Source organism: Haematobia irritans, chromosome 2, assembly GCF_050003625.1.
Source record: "Haematobia irritans isolate KBUSLIRL chromosome 2, ASM5000362v1, whole genome shotgun sequence".
Lineage (NCBI taxonomy): Eukaryota > Metazoa > Arthropoda > Insecta > Diptera > Muscidae > Haematobia > Haematobia irritans.
The window spans coordinates 165584444-165602032 of NC_134398.1; the positions used below are offsets into that span (position 1 = coordinate 165584444).

A 17589-nucleotide genomic window follows, 5' to 3' on the forward strand; every position below is an offset into this window, starting at 1 on the left:
TTTAAAAATTAAAATAAAACATTAAATTTAAAGAAAAAAAAAACAAAATTGAAATTTAATTAAAGTTTTAAATAAAATTAAAATTACAACTCAAATTAGAATTAAAATTAATATTTTAATTAAAACTAAAATTTAAACTTAAAATTAAAATTAAGCTAAAAATTAAATTAAAAAAATTAATTAAGATAATAATATTAAAGTTTTAAATAAAATTAAAATATAACTATAATTAAAATTAAAATTTAAACTAAAACTTTAATTTACATTTAAAAAATAAAATAAATAGAAAATTCAATTCAATTACAATTTAAATTTAAAGTTAAAAGTTAAATTAAACTTAAAATTAAAATTAAAAGAATTAAAATTAAATTTTAAAAATTAAAAAAAAAATATAATTGAAATTTGATTAAAGTTTTAAATAAAATTAATATAACAACTATAATCAAAATTTAAATTTAAATTAAAACTTTACTTTAAATTTAAAATTAAATTTAAAAATTAAAATTTCTATTTGAGTTAAAATTAAAATTAAATTTAAATTGATATTAAAATTAAAATTAATAAAATCAATTCAATTAGTATTTAAATTCAAAGTTAAAATTTTAATTTAAAATTAAAAATAAACTTAAAATTAAAACCAAGTTTTATATAAGAAACGTTATGGTTAAATGGTTTCCAATTTTTTCCCATACATTTTTTTCTTCTTCACTGTACTCCACATTAAGCATATCTTATATCTCAATTGATAAAATAATGATATGGTGCATTTTAAGCATTATAATATTGAAAAGGAAATAATTACATGATAGTTATAACATAAGTAGATATACATAGATTTATAGACAGATTCATAGAGAAATAGATTGATAGGATAGAGATCAAAAAGTAACACAAAACCAAAAGATGGAAACCAAAAGTTTAAAGAAATCCCAAAAACACACACACACTATTAAACTATCAAAACAATTAACTTACCGACTGTGCGTACTGTCATCACTTTACTCATCATGCCATCGCCAAGCACATTACGACCGACGACCTGAAATTCATAGGTAGTACCCGATGCTAAGCCATTGATCGTTACTTCTGTACTACCCGATGGTGTAACCGATATAGTTTGCCAATCTTGTACACCAGCCTCACGATACCAAATCGTATAGTCCTGTTTGTATTCGGAGCCCCCACTGTAGCCGGGCATCCATTGTAGTGTTATCGATGATTCGGTCGCTTTACCCGTTATATTGTAGGGGGCATGCGGTTGAGTGCCCTCAATCACTAGCTGGGTTTGTGACATTAGAGTGGCCACTTCATTAGAGACAACGCATTGGTAATAACCGAAATCTTCACGTCGCAAATTCTCAATGGTAATGTTACCCCCAGATATTTTCACACGACTACGCTGAGTATCGGACAGCTGATCACCGTCCTGTCGTTGCCATTTGATGCTGGGCTTTTGTGTGCCTTCCGCTTCGACGGCATCACAATGCATTTCAACGCTATCACCTACTTTACGCTGATACAGCGATTCTGGTTCAACTGTGAATGTTGGTGGTTTACGCACCAGCACCTCCATCGTACCCGATGAACCCTGAGTGCCCTCAGCATTGTACGGTGTACAGGTGTAACGACCTTGATGTTCTTCACTCACATGTGTGAAAAGTAGTGAACCATTGGACATGACGACAATATCTTTCATTTGATAGGGTTCTAGAAGACGTTTGTCTTTGGTCCAAGTGACATATTGCAACTGAGGATTTGATTTAATATAGCACTGAACAACACCGGATAAACGAAACGGTAGATATTGTACAGTGGGTGTGAAGGTCACTTTGGCAGGATCTGAAAATTAATAAGAACATAAATTAAAATACCTTTCGATTCCAATGAACTAAAAAAATATTTATGATTAATTTAAAAATCGATCTCTTGTGATACCGACAGTATTGCATAGCCTTCAAAAAATTAACGGAATAAACAAACAACAACCAAAATTGAAGGCTAGATTTTCACGCCGTAGTGGTAGAAAATTTACTCATGAACTACACATTTCGCGAGAGTTGGAAAGAGCTAAGGAGTTGCATCGAATGTTGTCAGTTACGGAAATTGGGTTTCTTCGATGTGAAGCTTTTCCAAATGATCACTTCCTACAATAGTTGTCGCAATCAAATACATAATATCTGAGAAAATAACATGGTTGCGACAAACATGTTACATGTTCACCGTCCTAAAAAACATTTTGCTCCAAAAGGTGATCATATTTCTTCTCTGGGTGAAGTAAAAAAATTTCCGGATCTCAATCACGGTTGCCACTCGTGCCGACAATAATCTACCAAAATTTGAAAAATCATATTTTGAAGGTTTTGATCAAATTTTTGTAGTTAGTATGAAAAAAGTTTCTTTCTTCCAATAAAATGTCATATTATTTTATTTTAGAAGTTTATTTCAGTATTTAAAATATTATATATTATGATGTCTCCTATTATTCTTGGGTAAATAAATTGGTAATAAAATGTAAATGTGTCGAATTTTAATTGTTTTACAGATTTTAGAATTCCACCAACACGGAAAAGTTGCTATTCCAAAACTTCAACATTTTATTTCTATAGAAAATTTTGTCAAAATATCATGTCTATAGAAAATTTTGTCAAAATTTTATTTCTATAGAAAATTTTATCAAAATTTTATTTCTATAGAAAATTTTGTCAAAATCTTATTTCTATAGAAAAATTTGTCAAAATTTTATTTCTGTAGAAACTTTTGTCAAAATTTTATGTCTATAGAAAATGTTGTCAAAATTTTAGTTCTATAGAAAATTTTGTCAAAATTTTATTTCTATAGAAAATTTTGTCAAATTCTATTTCTTGTCAAAATTTTATTTCTATAGAAAATTTAGTCAAAATTTTATTTCTATAGCAAATTTTGTCAAAATTTTATTTCTATAGAAAATTTTGTCAAAATTTTATTTCTATAGAAAATTTTGTCAAAACTTTATTTCTGTAGAAACTTTTGTCAAAATTTCATGTCTATAGAAAATGTTGTCAAAATTTTATTTCTATAGAACATTTTGTCAAAATTTTATTTCTATAGAACATTTTGTCAAAATTTTATTTCTATAGAAAATTTTGTCAACATTTTATTTCTATAGGAAATTTCCTCAAAATTTTATATCTATAGAAAATTTTGTCAAAATTTTATTTCTATAGCAAATTTTGTCAAAATTTGTTTTTATAGAAAATTTTCTGAAAATTTTATTTTTCTAGAAAATTTTGTCAAAATGTTATTTCTATAGAAAATTTTGTCAAAATTTTATTTCTGTAGAAACGTTTGTCAAAATTTTATGTCTATAGAAAATTTTGTCAAAATTTTATTTCTATAGAAAATTTTGTCAAAATTTTATTTCATTCGTTTTGTTTGTTTTTGTTGGCTTCTCTTCAATCGTTATTGTTGTTTTTGATCTCAGCCATGCATTGACTAAACTACAACTGTAGCTTAACCAAAAGAGGATTGAAGAGAAGCCAACAATAACAAACAAAACGCTCAAAAACAAACCCAGTCAACTATATTCAAATCGATGATTTGAGTTTGACAAAGGAAAAGAGATATGCTCGCAAAATTTGTTTAGGTAGTAGCCGACTATCAAACCCCTTTTTCGGAAGGTTCAAGTGTAATTCACGTTGGGTTGAATGAATTACCCGAATTTATTCTGATAATTGGTTGATAGTTTTGCTGCAACTAGAGGATGCTGATGAGGAATGTGGTAATTCCGAAACAGCTGTACATCCAACCATCTTGCAGTCTATAGGGCTTTGCCCAAATAAATTTGACAAGCATAGTTTTCCTCTGTTGGTTTAGCTACACTTGTAGTTTAGTCAATGCATGGCTTTAAGCTGAGATCAAAAACAACAATAAAATTTTATTTTTATAGAAAATTTTGTCAAAATTTTATTTCTATAAAAAACTTTGTTCAAATTTTATTTCTATAGACAAATTTGTCCAAATTTTATTTCTATAGAAAATTTTGCCAACATTTTATTTCTATAGAAAATTTTGTCCAAATTTTATTTCTATAGAAAATTTTGTCAAAATTTTATTTCTATAAAAATATTTGTCAAAATTTTATTTCTCTAGAAAATATTGTCAAAATTTTATTTCGTGTTTTGTTTTTTATTGTGGGTTTGTACTTCAATCATATTTGCTGTTTTGATCTTAGCTTTTTTCGGAAGGTTCAAGTGTGGTTCATCAATGGTTTACTGAACTGCCTGAATTTATTCTGATAATTGGTTGATAGTTTTGCTGCAAGTAGAGGATGCTGATGAGGAATGTGGTAATTCCAAAACGTGCGTCCATCCAACCATCTTGCAGTCTATAGGGCTTTACCCAAATGAATTTGACAAACATTCTTTTCCTCTGTTGGTTAAGCTACTCTTGTAGTTTAGTCAACACAAAAGTTTTAAAGCTTAGATCAAAATAACAAATAAAATTTTATTTCTATAGAAAATGTTTTAAAAATTTGATTTGTATAGAAAATTTTGTCAAAATTGTATTTTTATAGAAAATTTTGTCAAAATTGTATTTCTATAGAAAATGTTGTCAAAGTTTTATTTCTTTAGAAAATTTTGTTAACCTGTTTTATTTCTATAGAAAATTTTGCCAAAATTTTATTTCTATAGAAAATATTATCAAAATGTTATTTCTATAGAAAATGTTGTCAACATTTTATTTCTATAGAAAATTTTCTCAAAATTTTATTTCTATAGAAAATTTTCTCAAAATTTTATTTTTATAGAAAATTTTGTCTATAGAAAATGTTGTCGAAATTTTATTTCTATAGAAAATTTTGTCAAAATTTTATTTCTATAGAAAATTTTCTCAAAATTTTATTTCTATAGAATATTTTGTCAAAATTTTATTTCTATAGAAGATTTTGTCAAAATTTTATTTTTATAGAAAACTTTGTCAAAATTTTATTTTTAAAGAAAACTTTGTCAAAATTTTATTGCTATAGAAAATTTTGTCAAAATTTTATTTCTATAGAAAATTTTATAAAAAATTTTACCAAAAATCTACCATGTTGGGTATCAATCCGTTACACTTTTGAGGCTGGGCCATTTTGGAGAGTAAGTTTGGCACTAAAACATTCAATACCATGCCGGCGCTTTGCCTAAGCATTCATGTGGGTATAATATATTGTTATGTCTGATGAGATATTTTTAAAAAGTATTCAGTTTTGGAAATTTAAAATATCTCGTTTTATTGTTTTAAAACAGCAAAATTAATTTAAAATATTTCTATGTGTCAATAAAAAGTAAACACAATTTTAAAATTTCAATCAATTATTAGTCCAAAATTTTTAAAATACCCATTTGTGATAATGTTAATATTTTTAGTCCTGTTACTTATCTTTGTTTAAAAAAAATAGTTATAAATATAGCTTATATTTAAAAAAGTTTATCAATGGTGTTTCCCAATACTTACACTCAATATTCAAATATGCCGATGCACTCTGGGGATCACCAATACCATTTGTAACTTCGCACAGATATTGACCCGAATCATCCGCACCCACTGGATTGATAATTAACGAGCCATCTTTGCGTATTGTAATGCGTGTCTCCAATGAGGCCACCTCTCTAACGGGTGAGCCCTCGCGAAACCATCTTACGGTGACATTGCCAGGCATAGCCTTAGCTTCGCATGAGAATATCACCTTTTCGCCCTCTAGTTTAGTTTGATTCGTGGGCGGCACCTAAAACGAAGCATTATGGAAGGGGAAATGTAGACAAAAAACACAAAGAAAGAAAGACAGAAAACAAAACAACGCCATGTAAGTAACAAATTGTCAAGTAATAGAAAATACAATAAACAGAGTTTTTGTTTTTTATTCATACACAAGGAAATATATATAAATACAAAGAATAATAATAGTAGGAGAACATTTAAAGCGTAATATATGGTTGATGAAAATAATGTTATAATGAATGAAATGATGGTTGATGGTGATAATGATTACAGGAATAGGGGTGGGAAAAGGAACGTAGAGAGGAGGAAGGAGAGTCATATAGGATAACTCATGTGTTAAATTAACGCTAAAAAGGGGTGTCTATTCTAATGCGTCACGCAAAATTACACCCCTCGTTATTTATGATAAAGATTTAGGGGCTAATTGTTGCTATCCTGCCTTGTTTAAGGGAATTACTTTTGTAAAAAGTGGCACATAAATTATTACTAATTGGAAGGTTTTTGATTTTATGTTTCTTTTATGTGATTTCTACTTGTACACCGTTATGGAAATTTTTGGGAAGGTTTTTTATTTGGAGGTGAAAAAGATACTCTAAAAAGAAACGAAAATGGTACACCCATAGGGTGTGTTTGGAAGGACTAAATAGGTATGGATGGATCTCCGATGTGCTTGTAATTTGAAATCTAGAAATATTTTGGGTTCATAACGAGCTATGCCAAATTTACTAGTTAGAAACCCTTATTTTGCTATAGTCTCCATATAGACCGATATTTTAAAGCCTTAAAGAGCTATACCATATTTAGTATATATTGACAAAAATTTCTATAGATAAAATTTTGACAAAATTTTCTATAGAAATAAAATTTTGATATAATTTTATACAGAAATAAAATTTTGCCAAATTTTCTACAGAAATAAAATTTTGACAACAATTTCTGTAGAATGAACTTTTGGAAAGAAATGTCAATAGAAATAAAATTTTGACAAATTTTTCTATAGAACTAACATTTTGACAAAATTTTCAATAAAAGTAAAATTTTGACAACATTTTCGATAGAAGTAAAATTTTTACAAAATTTTCTATAGAAATAAAATTTTGACAAAATGTTGTATAGAAATAAAATTTTGACAAAATTTTCTGTTTGGTAAAATGTTCTCCAAATTTTGGTAGAATTTTTCGCTCGAGTGGCAACCGTGGTTCCAGTTCCACCAAACACCAAAACGTTTGTGAAACAAATCAATGGGTTTACTTGCCAAGGATGGCAGCTGAAAATGTATCCTTTCGATTGGCCACCGAAATTCAAGTGTCGCTGTTGGTAATGTCCAATGACCACTCCCCGCTCGTATTTATTTGACAACAATTTCGATAGGAGGAACTTTTGGAAAAAATGTCAATAGAAATAAAATTTTGACATAATTTTCTATAGAAATAACATTTTGATAAAATTTTCTATAGAAATAAAATTTTTACAAAATTTTCGATAGAAATAAAATGTTGACAAAATTTTCGATAGAAGTAAAATGTTGGCAATATTTTCTATAGAAATAACATTTTGTACAGAAAACAAATTTAGACGAAATTTTCTAAAAAAATAAAATTTTGACAAAATGTTGTATAGAAATAAAATTTTGACAAACTTTTTTGTTTGGTAAAATGTTCTCCAAATATTGGTAGAATTTTTGATTCGAGTGGTAACCGTGGTTCCAGTTCGACCAAACACCAACAAGTTTGTGAACACAAAAACAAACAAAAATCAATGGGTTTACTTGCCAAGGATAGCTCCTGAAAATGTATCCTTTCGATTGGCCAACGAAATTCAAGTGCCGCTGTTGGTAATGGCCGATGACCATTCCCCGCTTGTATTTATCGATCATGGGGTCAAAATAAATGTTATCGATAAAATTTACTAAAGGCAGAATTGGCGCCCTGGATAGACAAAGTTATCAGCCACAGATGTATTTATCGATGTCAAAAGAAATGCCGAATATTATCGATAAAATGTCCTAAAGACAGTATTGGAGCAATGGATAGACAACGATTTCAGTCGCAGACCATAGACATTCCATAGGACAACATCCAAAATAGCACTCAGCACGAGTCAAATAAGAATGGCTTAAAAAGGCGGTTCCCTGCTTCATTTCTACTTCACAAACCGTTGTGCGTGGCACATTTTCACGAATAAGGTTGGCACTAACAAATACCAATGTATCGACCATCTCAAGATGGCGCTTCGCCGGGAATAAGCTGAAAAGAGGTAGAGCCATTTTCGAGCAATGTGAGATGTGATGTCGGTCGTTTGAAGGCCATAATATGGGCCAATGGTAGCCAATTCGAACAAATCACAAATTATTCTAAAATTTGATGTTATTTAAATATTTTTTTGACCAATAAAATTAATTATTTTTTGCGACCAATAAAATTAAAAAAATAAGTAATAAATATTGGCACCATATGGTAGCGATACGTTTTGAACAATGTATCGACCATCCTAAGATGGCGCTTCGCCGGGAATAAGCTGAAAAGAGGTAGAGCCATTTTCGAGCAACGTGAGATGTGATGTCGGTCGTTTGAAGGCCATAATATGGGCCAATGGTAGCCAATTCGAACAAATCACAAATGATTCTAAAATTTGATGTTATTTCAATATTTTTTTGACCAATAAAATTAATTATTTGTTGCGACCAATAAAATTAAAAAAATAAGTAATAAATATTGGCACCATATGGTAGCGATACGTTTTGAACAAAACGTATCCTTTTAACTTCACTAAAGAAAGAGTAAACCCTCGAGGGTATTAAAGCCAATTTAAGCTTATTTTATTTCATGGGAAATATTATAGTTTAGTTAAAATTCCCCAAAATATCCACCGCTTTTTTGGTGTAGTTTCACAAAATTTTGCGAATTTTATAAAATTTGAGAATTTTTCCAAAAATGCGACCATAGTGAACTCCATATGGTACTTAATTTTGCAATACTATGCAATTTAAAAAAATGGCAAAATTATTATATGTACTACATTTCGTTTCTTAATTTTTTCAGAAATATTTACTTATTTTTGTCATATCGGGTTTGTTATACATCTTCCCAGCAAAAAATTTGGAATTTCTTCTAAAGGCACAACTTTAAAAGCACTTCAAAAAATGTCCTCCGAAATGTGTTCTTTATTTTGACTGCACAGGAAGTAAATTTGAGTAAATCTTTTATAATTCGCTTTTTCGTATTTTTAATGGGACATTTTAACTTTTTTGTTTCAAATAGGTTAAAAAACAGATTAAGAATTAATAAAATGCTACATATTATTTAAATTTTGCCGAAAAGAATGCTAAATCCATTCTGGAAAAATTGCGAATTTTTTAAAATATTTGATGTCAGACGTTGCAGACAAGCGTTAGAATGCATTAAAAATCATAAAAATTTTAAAAATTATTTATTTGTCAAACTATCACAACATTTTTTAATTCACATCCAAAACACTGAATTTGCATCACTTCTTAAGGTGTTGAAATGATGATGAAACGGTGGGCATGACAAGCCCATGTTAAATTCATCGCTTCTGCGCCAATTGTGTACCACTTCCGGATCAAAAAAAAAAAAAAAAAAAACATTTGTATATAGGAATAAATAATATTTCTTATATAGTACAACTTTTAATTGTTCTATATTAAAATGAAATCCTTTTGTAAATCGAAAATATTGGCCTGAAGCGACCATAACATTATACTGCAGTAATTTTTGAGTAAAGACAATAGAATATCGTCGTTATATTTGATATTCTAGCCATAGGGTAATTTCATAAATGTAAATGCCAGCAAACAAAGCCCTTCGTACAAAAACAAAACGCGAATAAATGTGTGTGTGTATATCCACACATCTACCTAGAATATTTACATATTCATATACCCTAATGCCGATTTTAACCATTATTTACTTTTTTGTCAATCAGCCTTGTGGATAGGCAATAAAAATTTTTGCTCATTTTCGAAATTATTCTAACAGAGTTGGTTCACCCATAGCCCTTCGTATATAGGAATTTACTAAAAATTTTTATGATAGTATATATATTTGATTTGGTTTAAACACACAAACAAAACTACACTTTACTATTCACTTATAGGCTATATGAAGCAGTTGATTTCGTTTGTTTGCAGTTGTATAACCGTACTGTGTGCTTGATATCCTTGCAAATATTACCACAAAGCATCAACTCATACTTCCACACACAAAATACACAGCGACGCTCTTCTACACCCACAAAATACCCATGATCAATATTGAATTTTGTTACAAATGCCATAAACGTAATTGTATTTGGTTCGCACATTCATTCGCTGGTTCAGTCATCCGCCCTCGGAGTTTATTTTGCTATCATAGTGCTAGAGTACTTCACAATACCATCAATGTCATGTAGCCAGAACGTCGTTGTACTATCGTAGTTCTTGTCATCATTGTGGTATTGGTTGGTTTATGTTATAGGTAGGTGTAAGTGTATTTGTTTGATGCCTGAGTGCCGGTATTGGTGAATTTTAATTAAATAAAATTTTCATCACCATTTGCAATGTAAAGGGCATGGTGGTGTGTATGCAGTGTAGAACCTACCAATCTATTACCTATCTGCGCCGATGGCCTAAAAACATCAAGGGTCGTATATTGAACTGGATTTTAATGAAATGGTCTGCTATATCAACACTAAACCCTAGAGAAATAGGCATTTGGTCCATATGCCCACACGCACACACACACACACGCCATCTACGACGCATGTATTGTTACGAGTTAAGTAAATAACAATTGAAATTAAATTTAATGGCAAATGGTTGATGTAAATAATAAAATATTAATTTACAATTTTCGGTGCGATACGATTTTTGTGGTAAATCGCAAGAGTATGGAAAACTAACAAATTACATGTGGTTGTATAACCTCAAAAGCAAATAAAAACCTCTTATGGCTTCCATATAATGGGAGTATTTCTTAACTTGATGTTCAAAATATATAGTATACTTTTACGGTTTAATAAATTTCATACTTATTATTGATCAGTATGTCAAGCATGACAGACCGGCTCATATGAAGAGCTATAAAAGGCAAAATCGTTTATGCACTTCGACTTAAAAATCGTATTTGGGAATAAAATATCGATAGAAATAAAATTTCGACGTTTTCTATAGAAACAAATTTTCTATATAAATAAAATTTAGGCGAAACTTTCTATGGAATTAAATTTCGACAAAATTTTCCATAGAAATAAAATTTTGAAAAAAATTTCTATAGAAATAAAATTTTGACAAAATTTTCTATAGAAATAAAATTTTGACAAAATTTTCTATAGAAATAAAATTTTGACAAAATTTTCTATAGAAGTAAACTGTTGACAAAATTTTCTATAGTAATAAAATGTTGACAAAATTTTCTATAGAAATAAAATTTTGAAAAAATATTTTTCCATAAAAATAAAATTTTGACAAAATTTTCTTTAAAAATAAAATTTTGACAAAATTTTCTATAGAAATACAATCTTGACAAAATTATCTATAGCAATAAAAATTTTACAAAATGTTTAACTATAGAAATAACATTTTGACAAAATTTTCTATAGAAATAAAAATTTGAAAATATTTTCTGTAGAAATAAATTTTGACAAAATTATCTATAGAAACAAAATGTTGACAAAATTATCTATAGAAATAAAATATTGACAAAATTATCGATAGAAATAAAATTTTGACAAAATTTTCTATAAAAATAAAATTTTGACAAAATTTTCTATAGAAATACAATTTTGACAAAATTTTCTATAGAAATAAAATTTTGACAAAATTTTCTATAGAAGTACACTGTTAACAACATTTTCTATAGTAATAAAATGTTGACAAAATTTTCTACAGAAATAAATTTTTGACAAAATTTTCTATAGCAATAAAATTTTGAAAAAAATTTTCTATAGAAATAAAATTTTGAAAAAAAAAAAATCTATAAAAATATTTGTCCATAAAAATAAAATTTTGACAAAATTTTCTTTAGAAATAAAATTTTGACAAAATTTTCTATAAAAATAAAATGTTGACAAAATTTTCTATAGAAATAAAATTTTGAAAAAAAAATTATAGAAATAAAATGTTGACAAAATTTTCTATAAAAGTAAAATTTTGAGAAATTTGTCTATAGAAATAAAATTTTGATAAAATAAAATTTTTACAAAATTTTCTATAGAAATATAATTCTGGCAAAATTTTCTATAGAAATAAAATTTTGACAAAATTTTCTATAGAAATAAAATTTTGACAAAATTTTCTATAGAAATAAAATTTTGACAAAATTTTCTATAGAAATAAAATTTTGAAAAATTATTTACAAAAATAAAATTTTGACAAAATTATCTATAGAAATAAAATTTTGACATAATTTTCTATAAAAATAAAATTTTGGCAAAATTTTCTATAGAAATAAATTTTTGACGAAATTTTCTATAGAGAGAAATAAAATTTCGACGAAATTTTCTATAGAAACAATTTTCGACGAAATTTTCTATAGAAACAGATTTCGACGAAATTCTCTATAGAAAAAATTTCGACAAAATGTGTCATCAAAGTTGTCCATTTTTGAGAGGTTTCTGCTTTTCAGAGTGTCCAAAGTTTCAAAATATATAGTCCCCACTCAACTCCCACATTGCATGAAGTCATTGTGAGCACCTCATTAAATATATTTGTCTTGTCAAATTTATTGGAAATCGCCCAAAACTATGGATGTTAAATTTTTCGCCATAACAATTTATACAATTCGTTATGGAATATTGCCATTCAATTTTGTATAGACACCACATGGCATAGTAGGAGTGTATGTGTTTTACTATGTGTGTAAGCTAAGTACAGCAATATTTTTCATTGCATTTATTACAAATACATTAATATTTTTGTTATTATTGTTGTTATTGCATAAATTTTGTTGGTACTACGTGTACTGATATTTACCCTCAAAATACCATCAACAATGATGATGACTGCATGAGCAGTCATTTAATATTTGACATTTGAATGACAGCTTGTCGAGTGCAGGATTTGCTTTTTGAAAAATGTCATGTCAGTCATTTCTTCGTTCATTTATTCATTCAGGCAACTAAACTTAAGTGAACAACACAGACGTATGCAGTAACACCCACATGACACGCAAATATACGTACACAGGCACACACACGCGCACACACACATATATAAAACCAATGCAAATTTATAGACATCCGACATACATACACATGTAATTGTAACAATATTACAATGAACTACTGCAGGCCGAACAAATTAAACTGACATGAACGATACAAACACATGCACAATTGCACACCAATTTGAACATGCTTGTATTTTAGATGCAATACCTCGAAGGACGAATATGAACACAACAAGGTGCTCTCACCTATTAGGCATGTGCAGATGACGATCGAATAAATACACTAACGAAATGAGTTGAATTCACAAACACACAACCGCACTCACACACATTAACTTACACATATGCCAATCAAGCAAATTCGTGAAGTTTTACATATAGACCAAGTCTTGGCTTGGTACTATAGTACTGTGAGCAAAAGGTAAGATGAATTTGATTTTTCTATAATTTTTAATTTTTCTAAAGAAATCAAATTTGCGACGAAGTTTTATATTGAAATAAAATTTCGATGAAATTTTCTTTACAAATAAATTTCCAAGAGATTTTCTATAGAAATCAAATTTCCAAGAAATTTTCTGTAGAAATAAAATTTCCAGTCAATTTTTGATACAAATACAATATCAAAGAAATTTTTCATATAAATAAAATTTCTAGGAAATTTTCTATAGAAATAAAATTTCTAGGAAATTTTCTATAGAAATAAAATTTCCAGGAAATTTTCTACAGAACTACAATTTCCAGTAAATTTTCAAAGAAGTAAAATAATGACGAAATTTTCTATGCAAATTTTTTGTTTAGAAATTTCAATAGGAAAAAAATCGAAGAAATTTTCTATAGAAATAAAATTTCTAGGAAATTTTCTATCGAAATAAAATTTCAAGGAAATTCTTGATAGAAATTTTCTATAACATATCAAGGAAATTTTCTGTAGAAATAAAATTTCCAGGAAATTTAGTAAGAAAATCTCGACGAAATTCGATTTGGCTCCGTGTGACACTTCACCATTCGATTAGACAGAGGGGAAAAAAGCTAAATCAGAAAGATACCATAAGCAGAAAGATTCCATAAACACATTTTATTGAGATGATATTACTTTTGAAGGGATTAAATTGATTTGGATGAAAACAAAATTGCAAATGACTCTTACTTTTGGCCACAGTAGTATATCTCCTTAAAGAGACGTATTCCTATGTGTTATATTGCTTGCGCCTAAATGTAGGCAATATTCATGTATGTCATTCACCATGCAACAACCTCTCACTATACATTGCTGCGTTTGCAAGAGAGTTGCCGGTGATATGCAGATGTCGTGTACGAATGATGCATCCGTCAAATATTCTTCGTACGCTTGTCACTATGTGCGCTTTTATATGCGTTTTGCTGTGTTTGTATGTATCGTAATAAAGTTTGACTACTGCTTCTATTGGTGCGTGTTTTTGAAGTGTCAAACTAATATCGCTACCTGACATATATCGTCGTAATGAAATTTAGTTCGTACGTACATCCTTTTCACGATTTCACATTTCATGTCATATCCCTGTTATTGACTGCCGAGGTGGTATAGTACAAACTAATTTGGAAATTTTATGTTGAATTATCACTCATTTACTTTTACAATGATGTTGCCATGACAGGGTCGTTATTAGCAGCTAGCTAGTTGAGCAATTAATTTAAAAACGACCATTTGAAAAGTGGAAAAGGAAAAGTAGAAAAGGAGACTGAAATCGTAAGGAGGAACCACAGTAATGATAAATAAATAAACTAAATTTGTTAACATTAACAAATATTGACATTCAAAATGCTGTTGTAGTTTAATTTGCAGACTAAATTTTTTCATACTGGTCTAAATAAAAAAAATATCAATATTTCGATTTCTAGAATTTTGAAAAAATGTTCTATGAACAAATATTTGGCAAAACTGTCTATAGAAATAAAATTTTGAAAAAATTTCCTACAGAAAAAAATGATGACAAAATTGTATTTCCATAGATAAAGCAGACTAGAGCAGTGATGCATTATAATAAGAATTTTTTGTGTTAGATATCGAATGCCTCTGAAGAAGCAATTCAGTGAAATTGCGAAATATCTGGAATGATGAATTAAAAATTAATAAAGGATAACTACGACCTCAACCTGAAAAAAACTTTTTACATTTATTGAAATAAAATTTTGACAAAATTTTCTATAGAAATAAAATTTTGACAAAATTTTTTATAGAAATAAAATTTTGACAAAATTTCTTACAGAAATAAAATTTTGATAAAATTTTCTATAGAAATAAAAATTTGACAACATTTTCTATGGCAATAAAATTTTGATAACATTCCGTATAGTAATAAAATTTCTATAGAAATAAAATTTTGGCAAAATTTTCTTCAGAAATAAAATTTGACAAAAATGTCTATAGTAATAAAATGTTGACAAAATTGTCTAAAGAAATAAAATTTTGACAAAATGTTGTATAGAACAAAATTTTGACACAATTTTATTTCTTTAGAAATAAAATTTTTCCTACTTTTTTATTTCCTTTTGAAATAAAATTTTGGCAAAATTTTCTAAAATTGTGACAAAATTTTCTTAAGAAATAACATTTTGACAAAATTTTCTTTAGAAATAAATATTTGACAAAATTTTCTATAGAAATAAAATTTTTATAAAATTTTCTATAGAAATAAAATTTTGACAAAGTTTTCTATAGAAATAAAATTTTGACAAAATTTTCTATAGAAATAAAATTTTGACAGATTTTCTATACAAATAAAATTTTTACAAAATTTTCTATAGAAATAAAATTTGACAAAATTTTCTATAGAAATAAAATTTTTGACAAAATTTTCTATAGAAATAAAATTTTTGACAAAATTTTCTATTGAAATAAAATTTTGGACAAAATTTTCTATAGAAATAAAATTTTGACAAAATTTTCTATAGAAATAAAATTTTAGACAAAATTTTCTATAGATTAAAATTTTGACAAGCTTTCTACAGAAATACAATTTTATCAAAATTTTCTATAGAAATTAAATTTTGAAAGAATTTTCAATGGAAACAAAATTTTAAAAAAATTTCAATAGAACTTTCCCATAGAAATAAATTTTGACAAACTTTTCTATAGGAATAAAATTTTCTGTTTTCTGTTGACATTTATTGAAAAAAAGATCGAATAATACAAAAAAAAAAAAAACAAAAAGAAATACAATTTTGACAAAATTGTCTATAGAAATAAAATTTTGGTAAAATTTTTTTATAGAATTAAAATTTTTACAAAATTTTCTACAGAAATAAAATGTTGACAAAGAAATAAAATTTTGACAAAATTTTCTATAGAAATAAAATTCTGACAAAATTTTCTAAAAAAATAAAATTTTGAGAGAACCATCTATGAAAATAAGATGTTGACAGAATTTTCTATAGAAATAAAATTTTGACAAAATTTTCTACAGAAATAAAATTTTGACAAAATTTTCTATAGAAATAAAATGTTTACAAAACTTTCTACAGAAATATAATTTTTGCAAAATTTTCTATAGAAATAAAATTTTGACACAATTTTCTAAAGAAATACAATTTTGACAAAATTATCTATAGAAATAAAATTTTGACAAAATATGTATAGAAATAAAATTTTGACAAAATTATCTATAGAAATAACATTTTGACAAAATTTTCTATAGAATTAAAATCTTGACGAAATTTTCTATAGAAATAAAATTTTGACACAATTTTCTATAGAAATAAAATTTTGACAAAATTTTCTATGGAAATAAAATTCTGGCAATATTTTCGATAGAAATAAAATTTTGACAAAGTGTTCTATAGAATTAAAATTTTGACAAAGTGTTCTACAGAAATAAAATTTTGACAAAATTTTCTATAGAAATAAACTTTTTACAAAACTTTCTACAGAAATATAATTTTTGCAAAATTTTATATAAAAGTAAAATTTTGACACAATTTTCTATAGAAATAAAATTTTGACAACATTTTCTATAGAAATAAAATTTTGACAAAATATGTATAGAAATAAGATTTTGACAAAATTATCTATAGAAATAACATTTTGAAAAATTTTCTATAGAAATAAAATTTTGACAAAATTATCTATAGAAATAACATTTTGAAAATTTTTCTATAGAATTAAAATCTTGACGAAATTTTCTATAGAAATAAAATTTTGACAAAGTGTTCTATAGAAATAAAATTTTGACAAAATGTTCTATAGAAATAAAATTTTGACAAAATAGAAATAAAATTTTGACAAAATTTTCTACAGAAATTAGGAAAAGAGATATGTTTGTTTCGAATTTATTTGGCATAAGCCGGCTATCAATGTAAAACATTTTTTCGGAGGGTTCAAGTGTGGTTTTTGTTGGGTTTAATAAACTGCCTGAATTTATTCTGATAATTTGTTGATAGTTTTGCTGCAAGTAGAGGATGCTGATGAGGAATGTGGTAATTCCGAAACGTGCGTCCATCCAACCATCTTGCAGTCTATAGGGCTTTGCCCAAATAAATTTGACAAACATTCTTTTCCTCTGTTGGTTAAGCTACTCTTGTAGTTTAGTCAATGTATGGTTTTAAGCTGAAATAAAAAAACGACAACAATGCTTAAAGAACAAAACCAACAATAACAAAACAAAACAAATGGAAATTAAATTTTATCAAAATTTTGAAAAAATGTTCA

At 27.0% G+C, this 17589-nt stretch overlaps 1 protein-coding gene across 4 annotated transcripts in view; it reads right to left on the reverse strand.

Annotated features, from left to right (window-relative positions):
• tutl (immunoglobulin superfamily member turtle) overlaps positions 1–17589 on the reverse strand; it is a 478391-nt gene that overhangs the window by 126011 nt on the left and 334791 nt on the right. For all 4 annotated transcript variants that reach the window (XM_075296786.1, XM_075296784.1, XM_075296785.1 and 1 more), the window contains exons 7-8: positions 5476–5746; positions 976–1839 (exon numbers count right to left, since the gene is read on the reverse strand). In XM_075296786.1, the coding sequence (XP_075152901.1) occupies positions 976–1839; positions 5476–5746 (1135 nt within the window). The remainder of the gene's footprint in view (positions 1–975; positions 1840–5475; positions 5747–17589) is intronic.